Raw genomic sequence first — 18,838 nt, 5'->3', positions numbered from 1 at the left:
TCTGGAGAGAGGGAGAAATGGGGAGTTATTGCTTAATGGGTACAGAGTTTCTGTTTGGAATGATGAAAAAGTTCTGGAAATAGTAGTGATGGTTACATAACATTTTGAATGTACTAATGACACTGAATTATACATTTAAAAATGATTACAATGGTAAATTTTTTATTTATTTTACCATGATAATTTAAAAAAAAGAACTTTTTCTGTTCTAACAATAAAGCTTAAGAAGGCTCAATTATCAAGCCTAAATTGATAGCAAATGTAAATGGTATAAAAAGAACTGCAGGCTGACTTTTACCATTGGCTGGCAGAAATAAACCAGTGTTTCTAAAGAGGAACAACTACAGGAAATCCTATTAAAAATGTTAGGTAATTATGTAACCTAATAATAAAAAGGTTCTGTAATTTAGTGACATGAACTGCACAAAAATATTCAAGGAATCAAATGCACCCAGTTTAAAAAAATGTATTATTGAGGTATAGTTGACATACAATGTTATATTCATTTCAGGTGTACAACATAGTGATTCAACGATTCTATACATTATGCAGTGCTCACCACAGTAAGTGTAGTCACCATCTGTCACCATACAATGTTATTACAACATTACTGACTATATTCTCTATGCTGCACTTTTCATTTCCGTGACTTACTTATAACTAGAAGTTTGTACCTAAGCCCCTTCACCTCAAATGGGCCCCACTTTTGAAGGGCCTGGCTATCTTTTAGGGATGACATGCTCAGACTTCCCTGTGGTGATGAAGGAAGCTTCAGTTACATTATGACAAGGTTCTTCAAGTTACAAAAAGAGATGGCTTTCACTGGTAGACCCCAAGTGAGTACCCCTAAGTTGTGATGATGGTAGCAGTCATGAAGGAAAAACATAGTAAATGGGTCTACTCATGTATAGGCTCAGGTATAGTTGGTGTGGTGCCTAAAACAGTCTGATAGTCTACTGGAGAGAATAGTCTATGATCCCCAGTAAGGATCACAGAGCTACAATAATTCAATAATCAATTTATCTAAAACCAATAGAAAAATAAGGTAAAACAGAATTCTCTGACAAAATAAGGAAGAAGCAAACCAGTACAGTACAGACACATAACTGAGAATGCAGGTAATGTTTTATACATACATTAGGCTAGTTATTACCAATGCTATTAACTTTGCACAAACTACAGGTTTAGCATTTTTTGCTAATCTAATCAAGGCCAGGCCTCTCAATAGTGCTTAGCTAAACTTCAGTTAACTATTTAAGATGTCAAGTCAATACTTTCTAATAGATTTACAAAAAGACTTAATCTATGTCTTTTAAATCCACTTGCTATAATTTCTTGGTTCTAGCGGAGTCCAAAAAAGATTGGAATGTTAAAAAAGGTTAAAGAATCATGAATTCAGACCTAGCTAGTGGGTCTTTTAGGATACAGAAGCTTCCTAAATTAAAGTTATGCTCCATTATTTGAGGACAGAGCAGAGGCTGATAATCAAAAGATGATCCTTATTATTAGACTTCCTGTATGTCAGGTAAGTACATGGCTTATACATGTTTCTCTCTTCATATCATCTCCACAGGTTATACATTTTCCAAGAGATGAAAATTTTAGAGTCAGAAAAGTTAAATCATTTGCTCATGATTATACAAACAATCAGTAACAATACAGCCAAAACTTTAGCTTTGACTCTGAAGCCCGTATACTTTCTAATCTTCCATTCTATTACTGGAGTTGAGGGGGAAACAGAAACACTGAATTGCTCCAATGGTATTTCAGAGCTCAAAGCCTAGGCAGTCAAGAGGCTCCTAAAGTGCTAGTGAAGTTAACACTCTTAGGAGTGAAAGCAAGTCTGTGGAATAGCACCAAGCACAGAAAGAGGACATAGAAGTTAGCCATAAATTTGTAACAGTGACAAACTAAGCATGGAAATAGCTTTTTATAAAAATATGCTATAGGGCACCTGGGTGGCTCAGTGGTTGAGTATCTGCCTTAGGCTAAGGTCATGATCCTGGGATCCTGGGATGGAGTCCCACATCGGGCTCCCTACAGGAGGCCTACTTCTCCCTCTGCCTATGTCTCTGCTTCTGTCTCTCATGAATAAATAAATCTTAAAAAAAAAAAAAAAAGGTATATACCTTTCTCCAAAAAGTTGGTTTTAATAGTCACAGTCCAATTTGTATCTCAAAATACAAATTCTCTAAAGTAAAATTATCAAACATTTGAGAACTGAAATATATACAGAGTATTTACAAGGCATTTTGGGTAGAAGACAAAGAGCTAACAGTAGAAGGAAAGAAGACTAGAAACTTGGGGAGACATGCTTGACCTAAGGGACTACCTCTCTGTTTGGATCTCTAAAAATTGAATATGCTGAATTTATGGTATGCTTTATATCTGCTCCCCTATGCTGCCTCATTAGCCTTTTATTTTCTTGTAATACAGGTGTCAAGTACATTTACTTAAAATGCAATGCTTGGATACTTCAACTTTATAGGTAGAAACAGAGTATATATACTTAATTTGAAGTTCAGAATAAAAAAAAAAAACAACACCTCAAATTAAGGTGGTTGTATGATACTCCATTTTAAGTAGAGGAAAGCAGACTACTCAACAAGTCTGCCACTTCAAACAAGACAGAATTATGTTGATTACTTGTCAGTGGGAAGAAGAGGCTACTCAATTTTAGATATACTGATCAGAGTATTTCAAAGAATGTTTCATTTTGAATTGTTCTGAGACTCTTTATGGACCAGAGAACCAGGTCTCATTATTTCTCCAACTGGGATTTGACCTATTGTAAACCCTAAATATCATTAAGAAAATAAGAATCATTAGATTCTTGGGGCGCCTGGATGGCTCAGTCGGTTAAGCGTCCGACTCTTGATCTCAGCTCAGGTTTCAATACCATGGTCTTGAATTCAAGCCTTGTGATTGGCTCCATGCTGGATACAGAGCTTACTTAAAAAAGGAAAAAAAAAAAAAAGAATTATTAGATTCTTATTAAAGGCTAAATTTAGTACTAAAAGGTATACAGTTCAAATGAACATCTTTGGAAACAAAATCCTAGATATATGGGTTAAATCCTTACATATACTTTTTAAAGATTTTATTATTTATTCATGAGAGACACAAAGAGAGGCAGAGACATAGGCAGAGGGAGAAGCAGGTTTCTTACCAAGAGACCAATGTGGGACTCAATCCCAGGATCCCAAAGGCAGAGGCTCAACCACTGAGCCACCTAGGTGCCCCAAATCCTACATATTTTTAGTAAGTTTCAAATACCTGGATATTATCAGCATGCTATTTAAGCTCTTTAGTATTCAAAAATGATCATCTTAAAGCCACAAGAGTTAGGCTGAAGTATAAATCAAATTAATTAAAGCTTCACCAAAACACTTTAAAATTCCAACTAGTATATTCAAATTAGTAGGCATTTAAAGTGTTTGTGTGCTCAGCTTCATGTTAGCTTGGCATTCTCACACCAAAACATAAGAAGAAGACATGATAACCTTATGATAAGGCAAGACCAACAACATATGAAGATCAAAAACTAGTAAACATGAAATATAATGAAATGTCACCTTAGATTTAGAGCAAGTGACCTTTTGTTTCAACATATAGTATTTATTTTTTAAAAAGATTTTATTTATTTGAGAGAAAGCGAGAGAGTGAATGTGAGCTTGAGGGGGAGGGGAGTAGAGGGAAAGAATCTCAAACTGACTTCGGGCTTGATCTCACAACCCTGAGATCATGACCTGAGCTGAAATCAAGAGTCAGATACCCAACTGACTGAGCTACCCAGGTGCCCCATCAACACACAGTATTTTAGAATACTTAATTGGCTGCAATGTGAAGGATGGATATAGGAAGAAAAGAGGCTTCTTGCTTTTCCTCTATCTTGCTGCCATCCTGAACAATGAAAACAATGGTCACAGCCTTAGGATGGAACAGAAACAGGAAAAAAACCTGGGTTCCTGACAACTTTGTGGACCCGCATCCCTCCCGTCCCCTCCCATGGAACTCTGGTATTTTATATGGAAAATTTTTACTTCCTTATGCCATTAAAATTCCTTCTATCATATGCACCCAAGTTAAATCCCAGCTGATAAGAAAAAACACTAAGTTATCTATTAGATGTATTAGATATTTTTTTTAAATTAAAAACTGATTCATTTATAAACATTTTGTCTGTGCTAAGTTCATTTTGAGTCACAATACTGTACTTCTCAATTCAACCAATAAAGCTGAATAAGACTTTCAAACTTGAAAGTTGCTTTGTCATTGGCAATACAGATCTCAACTCCTATTTCAGAATACTGAAAATCTGAAGTAGGAAAATAAATTTAACAACCTATGGTTTGTGGGTATGACTATCAAAGGGCAATTATGAGGGATCCATGCAGTGAAAGAAATGTTCTGTACCATGAGTATATCAATATCAATATTTTGGTTGTGATCCTGTACTACAATTCTACAAGGTAATGCCACTGGGAGAAATTCTGTATTATTTAACAACTGCATGTGAATCTACAGTTACCTCAAAACAAAGTTTAATTTAAAAACGCTAATGATAGACATTAGGAAATAGTTAACTCCAACTAAAAGCATTTGTTTCACATCATGAGGAAAAATCAACAAAGGATACTAAAAAGCTACAGTAAATAATGACACTGTAGTATTGTAATATTGGCAAAAGGAAAGACATACAGATCAATGGAAAAGAAGAGTCAGACCCAAGATTTTATTTATATTAATATTCTGGAAAGGGCAAAATTATAAAGACATAAAACACATTAGTGGTTGCCATATAGTCTAGGTTAGAAGGTGGGGCAAGGGTAGACTACAAAAGGGGACAACAGAACTTCTGGGGAATGGTAGAAATGTTCTGTTTTACTGTGATGGATTATATAACTAAGTCACAGCTATCTATACATTTAAAAATGAATTTTATCATAAAGTAATAGTGCTTTAATAAAACTATATTAGTTTAGACTACTTAGGATCAAGGTCTATCTGAATGTTATTTTATTCTTTAGCTTAAAAGAAAAACATTTATTGTTTTTCTAAAAAACATTAATGCATAAGAGAAAGACTAACTGAAGTAGGTCTACTTGCTAGATCTCAAATAAGCTTAAATTAGTCCTGCAATACTTACCAGAAGAAAGGCAAGAGAGTCATGTGTAACACGTAAACTATGTAAAGGGAGACCTATTCTAGTTTGTTTCTATCTCAATCGTATTAAACATTATAAAAATTCACTTAAAAATCCATTCCTCACAAAAAAAGTTCAATGTATAGGTATTCTCTCTGACAACTTGAGTTAGTCAAATCAAAGTCAAATGGCTTCTACACACCAAAATACAGTGCATAAAAAATAAGAATTGGCAAAGAAATTATTATATATACAACTAACAAGTTAAGATGACAAAATTATGCCAATCATTCCCTGCATTCTCAAATTCTAGCTGGAAGCTCAAAGAAAATAACCTGAATTTTTTTTTTTACTATCTTTAAGGTCAATAGCATTCTTAACATTGACAATGTTAACAATGAAAATCAACATGCTGACTGACTATGGAAGCAAGTGGAAGATTCAAGTGTACCTTTATAAAAATAATTAAAAAGTAAACATCAGCCCATTCTAATGGCCAATCATAGCAAATGATTACTGGAGAGCTAAATTAATTTGACATTCCAGTATCTTTCATTCATTCTATTTGAATGTTGGTGATACATTCACTAACAATATAAAACTTATCTATGTCTCTTTTTCCCTGACTTTTGTTAAGGAATAACTGACATACATCACTGTAGAAGATGCACAGCATGACTTGATGTAGGTATACTGTGAAAGAGTACAATAGGTTCAGCTAACATCCATCATCTCATACAGATACAATAAAAAGAAAACAACAAAGAAAAAATTTTCTCCTTGTGATGATAACTCTTAGGATTTATTTATTCACTTAACAGCTTTCTAGTCATACAGCAATGTTAGCTACAGTTATGTTGTACGTTACATCCCTAGCACTTACTTATTTGTAACTGGAAGTTTGTACCTTTTGACTACTTTCCTCCAGTTCTCCCTCCCCTCTCAGGCCTTCACTTATATTTGCGCTGCAAACTCTATTCCCATTACCTATGTTCTGCTTGAGAACAATAGATACTAATGCTATACTCATACTGGATTATCCTATAGCATCCAACAGTGTTTTATAGAGAAAATACTGAATTTAATGGCCTAAAACAAAAAATTATGACTCAAGACTAGCCTATCAAGTTTTTTTAAAATATATTTTATTCTATTTAAAAAATTTTTTTATTTGAGAGAAAGAGAGAACCAGAGACATAGCAAGCATGAGTGGGGGCAGAGGGAGAAGCAGACTCCTCACCGAGCAGGAAATCCGATGGCACTCAATCCCAGGACTCTGGGATCATGACCTGAGCCATAGGCAGACACTTAACTGACTGAACCACCCAGGCACCCCAAGTTTCATTTTCTTTACGATGCTGATCAGAATCTGAATTATGTTGATTGGTATGTTTCTGTCTCTTGCACTTGAATGTAAGTCCTAGTTCTTGTCTTAGTCACTACCCTCTTTCTGATACCTACAAGAGTAACAACAGCACACAATGCTTATTGAATGAACCATATAAAACTTGGCTTCGTGTATGCTTTAAGTACTAAATTAGAATATTCTCTACTACCTCCAAGAAAAAAGACATAATTGGTTTTTCATTCCTCGTAACTATGCTAAAAGACAGAAAATCAACAAATAAAAATTATAGTTTTCCTCATGCTTGCAGTCACCTTTTGTTGCTAGTAAATAGTATTCTTCCATCTGCAAGCAAACTATTTGAAAAGATTAAAGCTTAAATAGCTCAGAGTACAGAAGTAAAATAATTAAGGTACCCTTGGGGGATGCTGGGTGGCTCAGTCGGTTGAGCATCTGCCTTCAGCTCAGGTCATGATCTCAGGGTCTCTGCTCAGTGGTGAGTCTGCTAGTCTGCTTCCCCCACCCCAACCCTGCTGACGCTCATGCTCTCAGTCTGTCTCAAATATGTAATTTTAAAAATCTTTAAAAAAAATTTTAAGGTACCCTGTGATAAGAACAATGATTAAGAATTTAAATAACAAAAGAACCTGTTTAAATATTGGAGCTGTTTTCCCTCTCTGAATCAATGATCAAAAGATGATGCTGATTTTTAGATACTCAACCTTATGATCTGTATCATTCTTAGAATGAATGATTAAAAGATAATCTAACCATGTATGTATAATCCTGCATCTCTTCACACTTAGACAAATTATAAAATGCTCAGGTAAAGAATAAATAGTGAGTGATAAATGAGTACATTCAACTACAATATTTAATCCTGCTTAAGTGCTATCCTTTAATATTTTTTTTCATACTCATGAATTTCAAACAGAAGCAGTGATTTTTGACACTGTGCTTGGAAATTTCACTTGTGACCTTGGTCAAATTTTAATTAATTAACCTGTTTATGAGCTTCTCAACTGTAAAATGAGCAAATGACCTCTTATTACACATGGCTGTTACGGGAACTAAATAAGATCTATAAATAAAAATCTTAGAACAGTGTGTGGCACACAGTAAGCTCTCAAAAGTTTACAGGTATTGTCATCATCTCCCTAAAATGATATATAGCAAACTCTCAAGAACAGGGACTAAGAAAATTAGGGACTGACTTAAAAAAAGATGAGTCATCACAGCTGGCAGACTCATCACTGGTCTCTGACAAGTACAGGAAGGATCTAACACTGAGTGCTTTATGTGCCAGGTGCTATGCTGGCCTACTAACAAATTGTGGCAGATTATTGCAGGTATGGCCCCCATTGAATCAGACCTCTTTGATTCCCTCCCACAGTAACTCTGAATTTGTTCATGTGACTTGCTTTGGTCAATGGAATACTAATAAACATGAGCATGCTGAGGCTTGAAATGTGCTTATACAGTGGGGCCTGCCCTCTCTTGCTGCTGGGAACACTGCTACCACCTTGGGAACAAGTGAGGATTAGCTTCCTGAAGGATGGGAGGCCACGTGAAAGTAGCCACTCTAGTCTGAGGGCCCAGACATGTGAGTAAGGCTATTCTAAAGTAGAAAACCTAGACAATCCAGCCTAAAGGCAGGCCAGCCCAGACCTTAAGAATGTTCCAGCCAACTAATGATGAAAATAATGTTTATTGATTTAGGCCATTAAGTTTTGGGGTGGTATGTTAAGCAGCAAAAGCTAGTACAATCACCATATGAATATAGATATTATTTCAGTTTTGCAGATTATGAAAGAAGATTTCCAGAAATAGTCAGTTTGGCTCCAAAGGCTTTTTTCCACCATACCAAGCCACTTCTCCGTGCCAAACTCTGAGGTTCTAAATAAAAAAGGGATTCCTGGGGATCTTATTCTATAACCCTTATTTAAAGCAGTAACATTTCCTCTATTCCAGAAGTCCCTACACTATGGCCTATGGGCCGGATCCAACTTACCTCCTGTTTTTTGTATTGTATGATCTGCAAGCTAAGAATAATTTATACATATTTAAATGGTTTAAAATAAAAACCAGAAGACTACTTTGTGATATGTGAAAATAACTGGTTATTTAAATTTCTGCATTTATAAATAAAGAACTACTAGAATACAACCATGCTCATTCATATACTGTTTATGGCTGCTTTTGCACTGTAACAGCAGAGTTGGGTGGCTGTGAATGAAACCATATGAACTATAGTCTGTAATATCTGGTTCTTTATTTTAAAAAAGTGTTCTAAACTCTGCTCAGAATTATTCTCTTAGCATATGTTTTTAATTTAAGCAAAGGATTTCCCCTGGCCTTTAGTGATGTGTAGATTCTATTTGTACTGTTTTCTTTTTTTAAAGTAGCCTTCATACCCAATGTAGAGCCCAACATGGAGCTTGAACTCATGACACTGAGATTAAGAGTTGGACGCCTAACTGAGTGAGCCATCTCGGCATCTATTTGTATTTTTACCACTCTTTTCCCTTTCATTGAAAATTATTTTAGCATATGTCATTTCTCCTAGTTCTCTTTGCCTGTTTTCTTTGGATGGCCTCTGACTTTGTCTAAGATAGATAACCCCATTTTAAAAGCAGTAATTCAGAACCATAGGTCAAATGAATTCCACTTACATACCATACTATTATTGGCCTCCAAGACAACATGGAAAATCAAGAAACTACAATTTTATCTTGTTCTCAGAAAAATTCAAAGTATCTGTGAAGTAAGTTGTTCATTAAAAACTGATCTTATATTGGCCAAATGAAACAGACAGTGAAGGAGGTGGAAAAGATATAGAAGAGAGATTTTATTCAGAAGACACTCAAATTTCTCAGACCTAAACCTGTGTAACCATGTAGAAATGAACAGCAATTTCAGGACAGAAGTAGCTATATATAGTCTCCCCTCTTTTGTGATATTAGTCGCTAATATTTTCCTGCCACAGGGAACTAAGAACTTCAGAATTACTACTGTTCTACTTCACCATCCTGTTACTAACCAGTTCAATGAGATAGAAATTGAAGCAAGCAAACATTTGTTCTTTTTCTGTTAGGAAAGAGGTAAACCTCAATTTACTTGCCAACTCCCCTTTTTATCCTTTTTTTCTTACCCCCAAAGTAATGACTGTAAGTCCTGGTAGAGATTTAGCTGACTGTACTTGGCATTAGTGCAAAGGATCAATAAAGAAGTTGCCACAGAGAATAACTACCCTCACCTCCAACATTTTACAAAGACTTTTGAAAGGCATTAGACAGATGCTCCTAATGACTAATGCAATTTGAAGGCCCTTAGAATACTGAAGATTAGTTGTTTGTATGATCAGTCTGAACCTTACTGAACTATATTTTTGTTAAGCTGAACTATTCTGTTGAGTCCATACAGAAATACAACATAAGCTTTATAGGTGATTTAAATTAAACTTGTTTAGAAAAAAATTCATTTTCAGGGGTGCCTGGGTGGCTCAGTTAAGTGTCTGCCTTAGGCTCAAGATCTCAGAGTCCTGGGATAAGCTCCCTGGCTGGCTCCCTGCTCAGTAGGGAGTCTGTTTCTCCCTCTACCCCTTCCCACTCCACCCCCCTGTTCATGCTCTGTCTCAAATAGATGATGCTTCTCAATTTACATTATTATGCAAGTAAATAGGACTCTAAATTTTAGCTGTTGAACTTGCAGTGACAATCTAAGAATCAGGTTGTAAGTCTGGGTCTTTGGTACATACAATAAACACAACATATGTCTAAAGAAGGTAGTTTTCACTTTAACTTAGAATTTCAAAGAAAGAACAGTTGTCCCAAACAACCTTTTTTTTTGTAATGAAAATTATATCAACATACTATGGTCATGGAAAACAATTTGGGGATGTTGCTAAAGACTCTCTTTGGCTGAGAACCAAAAATTTTGACCTTAAATGATCAGTAGTGGGGTGCCTGGCTGGCTCAGTCAGTAGAGCATGCAACTCTTGATCTCAGGATTGTGAGTTTGAGCCCCATTTTGGGTGTGGAGCTTACTTAAAATTAAAAAGATCAGCAGTGTTAGCTGAGCAACAAAAAGTCTTCTTTCTGAAAAAGAGTTACAATACATCAAGTGCCTGGGTGGCTCAGTCAGTTAGGTGTCTGACTCTTGATTTTGGCTCAGGTTGTATTCTTGGATCCTCGGATTGAGCCCCACACATCTGGCTCCCCACACAAGTGGAGAGTCCGCTTGAGATTCTCTCTCCCTCTGCCCCTCCCCTCACTTGCGTTGCATATGCTCACTCTCAAATAAATAAAACTTTATCCAACCATGTATGTTCAAATCAAAATAACTACATTGGGTCCTCCAATCTTTTATGTTCATTCTATCTTCTCAATATATTTAGAATTTCTCTTTGTCTTCAATATCAATGCAGTTTAATTATTATTCACTAACACCATTTAGGACAGTAATATTTAAAAAGAACCCAAAGATTTATTTTTTTATTTTTTTAAAAGATTTTATTTATTTATTCATGATAGACATAGAGAGAGAATGAGGCAAGAGAGACACAGGCAGAGGGAGAAGCAGGCTCCATGCCCGGAGCCCCATGCGGGGCTCGATCTGGGGACTCCAGGATCATGCCTTGGGCCAAAGGCAGGTGCTGAACCGCGGAGCCACCCAGGGATCCCCAGAACCCAAAGATTTAAAGGTTCATTTTTTAAATTTCCACTTCTAATAAATACTTAGCGCCTACTTTCTACATTCTAGTTTTTTTTTTTTAAGATTTTTTTTTTTTTTTTTTTTTTTTTTTTTAATTCATGAGAGACACAGAGAGAGAGGCAGAGACACAGGCAGGGTGAGAAGCAGGCTCCATGCAGGGAGCCCAACGCGGGACTCGATCCCGGGTCTCCAGGATCAGGCCCTGCGCTGAAGGCGGTGCCAAACCCCTGAGCCACCCGGGCTGCCCTATATTCTAGGTTTTATTTATTTATTTTTTTAAAAAGATTTATTTATTTATTCATTCATAGAGACCAGAGAGAAGAGACATAGGCAGAGGGAGAAGCAGGCACCATGCAGAGAGCCTGACGCAGGAAGATCCAGGGTCTCCAGGATCACGCCCTAGGCTGCAGGCAAACTGCTGCCTCCCCCGGGGCTGCCCTATTCTAGATTTTAATGCTAATTTTGTTACTTCATTAGATTAAAGTGCTTAAAGCATTCTATCAGTGAAACCTAGAAAGCTGTAGGTCATATACTTTTATTAGGTAATGCTTTGTAAATTGAAAAAATTTTTTTAAGGATTTGAGAGAGAGAGAGAAAGAATGAGGAGTGAGTAAGCATGAGCAGAGGGAGGGAAAGAGAGAAGCAGACTCCCCATTAAGCTGGGAGCCCGACCCTGGGATCATGACCTGAGCTGAAATCAGATGCTTAACCAACTGAGCCACCCAGGTGCTCCAACACTTTGTAAATTTTAAATCTAAGTAGTATGGGGATAATATTTGGGAAAATCTGGCCATAAATGAAATTCTTTGGTGTAAATCCAATTCTGCTATTTTACTGATTTAACCTACATTGGAGAAAAGGTCTGTCAGTCAGGAGTCAGAGATTATTATTTTTTTTTTTAAGATTTTTTATTTATTTGGGAGGGGCGGAAAAGGGGGAGGGGCAAAGGGAGAAGGAGAAGCAGACTTCCTGCTGAGCAGGGAGCCAGCTGAGGAGCTCATCCCAGGACTCTGGGATCTTGACCTGAGCCGAAGGCAGATGCTTAACCAACTGAGACACCCAGGTGCCCAGGTCAGAGATTATTTGGGAAAAAAATGCAGTTTATTATTTTCAAAGGGAAAATTCACATAAGGCTAGCAAAAGGAGTAACTTTCTCCAGCCTCAGAAAAAGTAAGTAAGCTTTTTAGGAACCAATAGTTTAATCAGTTTACGCAAAACCAAATAGAAATGTACATCTATGTGTTTTGATATATGAAGATCTCCAAACCACTACTAAGTGAAAAAGATGTTATTTTAAAAAAATGTAGTGCAGTATAGAAAAAAAAGAAACCTATGTACTAATTTTTTTTTTCAGTGCACTAATTTTTTTTTACAATGATTATCTCTGAAAGGAGCGTTTGGGAAATGCACTCTAGGCCTTCACCTTTCATAATTTTCTCTAATATATATGAATCTTTATTTTTAAAAAACCCAGATTTTAAAAAATTATAAACATCAGTCTTAATAAGCAGAGCACATAACTTATATTGTTAATATAAAGTCTTCAGTTTTTAAAAACAGTTTTAAGATTCATAGCAAAATTGAGAGGAAGATCTAGAGATCTCCCATATGCCCTTTGCTGCCCCACATTCACAGCCTCTCCAATTACCGATATCCCCTTCACTGGAGGTACATTTGTTACAAATGATCAATCTACACTGACACATCATCATTACTCAGTGTCCATAGCTTACATGACAATTCACTCTTGGTGTGTTTCACCATGGGTTTGGACAAATGTAATGACATGTATCCATCATTACAGTACACAGAGTATTTTCCCTGCCTTAAACATCTGCCGTGCTCCATCTATTCATCTCTCCCCAACTCCACCTCAACTACTGGCAACCACTGATCTTTTTTACTGTCTCCATAGTTTTGCCTTTTACAATTGGAATCATACATATGTACTCTTTTCAGATTGGCTTCTAACACATGGTAATATTCATTTAAGGTTCCTCATGTCTTTTCATGGCTTGATAGCTCATTTCTTTTTAGCAATGAATAATATTCCTTTGCATGGATGTACCAGGTTTATTTATCCATTCACCTAGCAAAGGACATTTTGGTTGCTTCCAAATTTTGGAAGTTATTAAATAAAGCTGCTATACACATTCATCTGCAAGTCTTTGTGTGGACATTAGGTTTTCAACTTCTGTGAGTAAATACCAAGGAGCATACAACTTTTGGAAAATTCTGCGTCACCTATCAATATCACGAGAATTAAAATGAAAGCATCTAGCACAGTGCCTAGCATACAGGAAACGTTCAATAAATGCGAGTATACTTTCAAATCTGCAATGTCTTCTAATGCTACCAAATTATATACTAAGCCAGGCCAGTATACTTAACCATTAACCAGTAGTTAATGTTTATTCCATCTCCTTCTTAGGAAAGAAAGTGCCACTTCTCGCTGTCAGTATATCTACTTTTTTAGAGGTATCTCTTCATGTCTGTTGCTTCAAATCTCCTATGAACTCCAAGAATATCTTGACTATGCCTGAAATGTCTGAAAACAAGTTGCCCAAACCCACTTTAATTTTTAAAAATTACCAAATACACAATTATATTGATTCAATTTTTCAGATTCTCTCAAACTCTAGCCCCATCCTTCAACTACTGAGAGATGATTCAACAATCCCAAATGTGTTCTTGTGTGATCTCCACCTTCTTTTTTCCTGATTTAATGATCCAATTCTGGGCGGGGCGGGGTGGGGAGAGGGGCAGCAATGGAGAGAGTGGAGAAGATGGGTTTATCATGTAAGCTTTTGAGTTCTAGGTCACCATACTCTCAACCCTTCAGTGAACAACGATAATCAGGCTGTTAAAAAGAAGATAAAGTTAACTGAAACTCAAATGCCTTAAAACTGCTTGTGCAGCATTTTTCAGAAAACCATGTACAAAAGTAGGATGATTATCTTCAAAAACGACTGTCTTTCTTAGTGAAATTGTTAACTGTGGGGTTTCCTTTCAGAGCTACAATAGAAAAACCTGATTCCTAGTTTCACTGGCCCATGCAGTTATTGTAGTCCTACATTTAGTGATATCTCTGAAAAACCAAAAAAAAAAAAAAAAAAAAAAATCCTGCCAAACTGCATGTCTCCCAATACAAACATTCAAATACTAACAAGGCACCTATATCAAATGGCAATATTATATAATACAGCTTAAAAAATTCACATTCATTATATCATTTCATCTTGTAAGACGAACCTGTAATGCAGGGGGTCCATTTAACAGCTGAAAAAAGACGAAAGCTTAAAGAGTTTAAAATACTTGCTCAGAGCAAATAAATGGCAGAATCCAAAACTAAGGAGACAATGATACAGGGAAAGAAATACTTTTGTTTTGTTTTGTTTTTAGAAATACTTTTGTAAGTCTGTTCTACCTGAATTTAAATCCTACCACTTACTACTTATAAGACTGAAATTGAAGCTCCATGACTTCGTTTTATTCACTGCTATATCTCCAGTGTCTAGAGCAGTCCAAGTAAACAGCAGGAGATCAGTAATGTATGATAGATATCACGAAAAAATTACTTGACTTCTTTGGACCTCTGTTTACTCATCTGTAAATGGAAACAATGAGGTCATATCTGATATAATATAATATAATCCTAGTTAAGTGTTCTTTATGGAAGACCACAAATTCTCTCACTTCTTCTATAGGCTCTAAGGAAGTAGTAGAGAACAAATGTCTGCATAACTGGTCGGCAAACTGGGTTAATCAGGATAGGGAGGATAAAGAGTTGAACTGTTGCTTCAGTGAAGTAGTCAGGTGTTGTCTTTATTATTCTACCAAAGCAATGACAAAGGATCTTCTAGAAGAATCCATTAGCTGATTGCTTTTTTCAAAACAGAAAGTATTGGTAAGAAGGGAAGCACCTAATCTATACTTATAAAATGCAACAAGAGAGGAGGGATACCTAAAGGTAAATGAGATAATAAGAAAAGAATATTGAGGTGAAAAGATCCAGAGTACCTATACTGACTAATTCAACCAACAAATAGCCTCTATCCCATTTCCGTGTAATTTAGCATGCTCTTTCCAGTAAATCTAATTCTGGTGGATGAAGAAGTCTTTAGGACCACTGGTAAATACTACCAGAGACAGAAACAAAAGGTATTTGCTATTAACAAGTAGAAACAAAAGTTAAAAGCAAAGGGAGATGATACCTCAAATGGTACCATCAAGAAAGTGAGAAGACAAAGACAACTCATAAAAAACAAATATTTGCAAATCTTATCAGGGACTGCATCCAAAAACACAAAGAACTTTTACATCTCAGTAATAAAAAAGATAAATAACCCAATTTAAGAATGGGCAAAGGACCAGAACAAACATTTCTCCAAAGAAGATATATAAAGGATCAGTAAGCACATGAAGGGATGCTTGACATAGTCATTTGGGAAATGCAAATCAAAATTACCACAACATACCATTCCACACCCACTAGGATGGCAAAATAAAAAAGATGGACAACAACAAATTGTCCATAGATATGACTTGGTAAGGATGTGGAGAAACTGCAACTCTCATACACTGCTAGGGGGAATGTAAAATGATGCAGTTGCTCTGAAAGTTTGGAGATCTTTAAGTGCTAAACATTGTGTTCCCACATATGACTTAGCAATTCTACTTCTAGATATATGACCAAAAGACCTGAAAACATGGGTTCACAAAAAACTTGTACATGAATGCCTATAACAGCATTATTTATAATAGCCAAAAAGTGGGGACAACCTAAATGTCTGTCACAAAATGTGCTAGATCCATACAGTAGAATTTATCAATAAAAAGAAATATTGATACATGCTACAATGTGGATGAACCTTGAAAACATTATAGTAAGTGAAAGAAATGAGACAGAACACTACATACTGTATTATTCCAAGAGGCTATAAAAAGTTTTAATGCAAATAAGGATTATTATGATAAATACTAGTGACTAGCCAATCACAAATGCTTAAACTTCAGGAAAGCAGTAACAATTTTTAATTTAGTGCCAGAGATAATGTCATTTAAAATTTTTGTATATGAAGAATTCATTTTTCTTAAAGAGCTGGGTAAAAGGGAACTCAATGGAGTACATAAAACTCAGTCTTTATATTATCAGAGGAACTACTAAAACCCAGCAAGAAACATATGCATATTTATACTTTTATACTATTTGATAACATAATAAGGACAAAATAGGTATCTTTAAGGTTTGTTTTTTTTTTTTACTTGGAAGTAAAGATGGAACTTCTACACAAGGGGACATATTATACAATAAACAAAAAAGAGAAGAAAGGTAGTTTATAAAGCAATGGACTGACCTTCAAGACATTTTAAATGAGAAAGGTATCAAATATGTTACTTTTTGCATTAAAAGGGACAGGAGACTCTGTGTGGGCCCATGCACATATGTGTACAAATATCTATGCATATACATACATCTTTTGGTAGTCTGGAGAGAAATTAGCTTTGGAAAAATATATTAACTTTAGGACTATCTGTGGGGAGGGTTACAAAGCAGTGGGAGGACAGAAGGGAAATTTTCCTCAGTTCACCTTTTTGTGTACTTTGAATTTTCAGTACTGTGAATGCATGTGTAACAAAAGAAAAAATTAAAAGTACTTTACCTTGCACCATTGTTCCTAATGACTTCCACAGTTTCTTCAACAAAGTATCGATCCTTGACATATGCAAAAATATCATCACATATTTCATGCAAGCGTGAACGATGGGTAAGGTTGGTCAAGTATAAAACTGGAATAATTAGTGGTTCTGGAAAACTCTGAAGATTCTGTCTTGCTTTTTTTTCTGACTCAAGTGCTTCCTGATAGGTCAGTCCAGGTTTACCCGTCACAGCACAACTCCACACAAGACTGTTGCACAGAATGGTTCGTTCAAAAAAATCACTGATTAAAAAACAAAAACAAAAATCCATTCATTACCCATCATTTCACAAATTTTACATTAAAAGCTGATAAAGGATTGTGTCTTCATTGCAAAATTTTACATAGAATTATAGAACAAGGGTTTACTAACTGGTCAACTTATAATATTAACACAAATCTAAGAAAAAGTATATTTAAACTAGACATTTATATTTTGCAATTTAATGGTACATTCATCTAAAATTGGGCTTTGATTTCCATCACTTTTGAAATTGGGACTGAAACTGAAAATAAACCCAATTTTTCTTTTTTCTTCTAATTTTAAAGCTTTTTGTTCCAAAGCAACCAAAATGCTAGGGACAATTTAAGCACTTAACTATGAACTTTAAAAAGCTTTAACATAATAGTGAAAAACTGGCAAATCTAAGCATCTAACAAGAAAGGTTAAGTAAATTACAGTACTTCATAATGAAAAATCCTAGTCATTAACAGTATGAGGAGAGTTCTTATACTTATGGAAAAAAACTTTTTAGTTTGATTTCCTCCTATATTTTTGAAACTAAAAACTTAGCAAAGCAATATATGTAATATGGTCCCACTTGAAAGAAGAAAGAAAAAGGAGGGAAGGCAGGAAAAGAAAGATAATCTAAAGCAGCATAAACTGTTTCTACAATGTTATCCAAAAATCAAGGCAACAGTTACAGAGTAGGGTTGGGCCTCGGGGACCTCTTCTGCACTGTGGCAATTTCTTAAGATGAGCATTTATTTCTTTTAAAAAATTCTATAGTCACTTTTAAAATGCAAGAGATCCATAATATGGAAAGATTGCTAAGGCATGTTAGGTAGAAAAAAACTCAAATCACCAAATAATACAATCCTATATTCATTAATTAGAATAATAAAAATATGTACTTATACAAATACTATAAACAGATGTTCCCTATGGAGAAAAGGAAGGACTGCAAAGGAAAAGGAAAATTTGTTATTCTAAATATGTCTATATTGTTTGAATTTGTATAATGAGCATGTACTTGCGTTGTTTTTACAATCAACACATTTTATTTATTTATTTTTAAAAGATTTTATTTATTCAAGAGAGAGAGACAGAGAGACAGAGAGAGAGGCAGAGACATAGCAGAGGGAGAAGCAGGCTCCCCTGTGGGGACCCCCATGAGGGACTTGATCTTAGGACCCTGGGATCATGACCTGAGCCAAAGGCAGACACTCAGCCACTAAGCCACCCAGGTGCCCCCAATCAACACATTTTAGAAAAGGTCAGACATACACAAAAAGGGTAGTAACAATTGCTTCTAAGTGGTAAGATTTGGGTAAATGTCTTTCCTTCCTCTATACTTTGGGTGTATTTTTCTTTCTTTCTTTCTTTCTTTTTAAAAAGATTTTATTTATTTATTCATGAGCGACACAGAGAGAAAGAGATATAGGCAGAGGGAGAATCAGGTTCCTTGCATAGAGCCCAATGAGGAACTCGCTCCCAGAACTCCAGGATCATGACCTAGGCCAAAGGCAGATGCTCAACCACTGAGTCACCCAGGTGCCCCTTTGGTGTACTTTTCAATAATTATATGTGATTGATACAATTCACTATTGTCTAACTTTTTCTCCTTCCTGAAATCCCCTTTTCCTTCTCTTATTCTAAAAAGTATTAAGCCTATATGTTTACTTCCTGGTTAGTCTATCTATATAGGTTATCCC

At 35.6% G+C, this 18,838-nt stretch overlaps 1 protein-coding gene across 3 annotated transcripts in view; it reads right to left on the bottom strand.

Annotated features, from left to right (window-relative positions):
* Window positions 1-18,838, bottom strand: part of BAZ1A (bromodomain adjacent to zinc finger domain 1A) — a 90,316-nt gene that overhangs the window by 58,891 nt on the left and 12,587 nt on the right. For all 3 annotated transcript variants that reach the window (XM_041759346.1, XM_041759347.1, XM_041759345.1), the window contains one exon: window positions 16,868-17,146. In XM_041759346.1, the coding sequence (XP_041615280.1) occupies window positions 16,868-17,146 (279 nt within the window). The remainder of the gene's footprint in view (window positions 1-16,867; window positions 17,147-18,838) is intronic.

Source organism: Vulpes lagopus, chromosome 6 (assembly GCF_018345385.1).
Source record: "Vulpes lagopus strain Blue_001 chromosome 6, ASM1834538v1, whole genome shotgun sequence".
NCBI classification, from domain to species: Eukaryota; Metazoa; Chordata; class Mammalia; order Carnivora; family Canidae; genus Vulpes; species Vulpes lagopus.
Note: the sequence above shows the minus strand (reverse complement) of the source record. Positions and strands in the feature narration are given on the sequence as shown.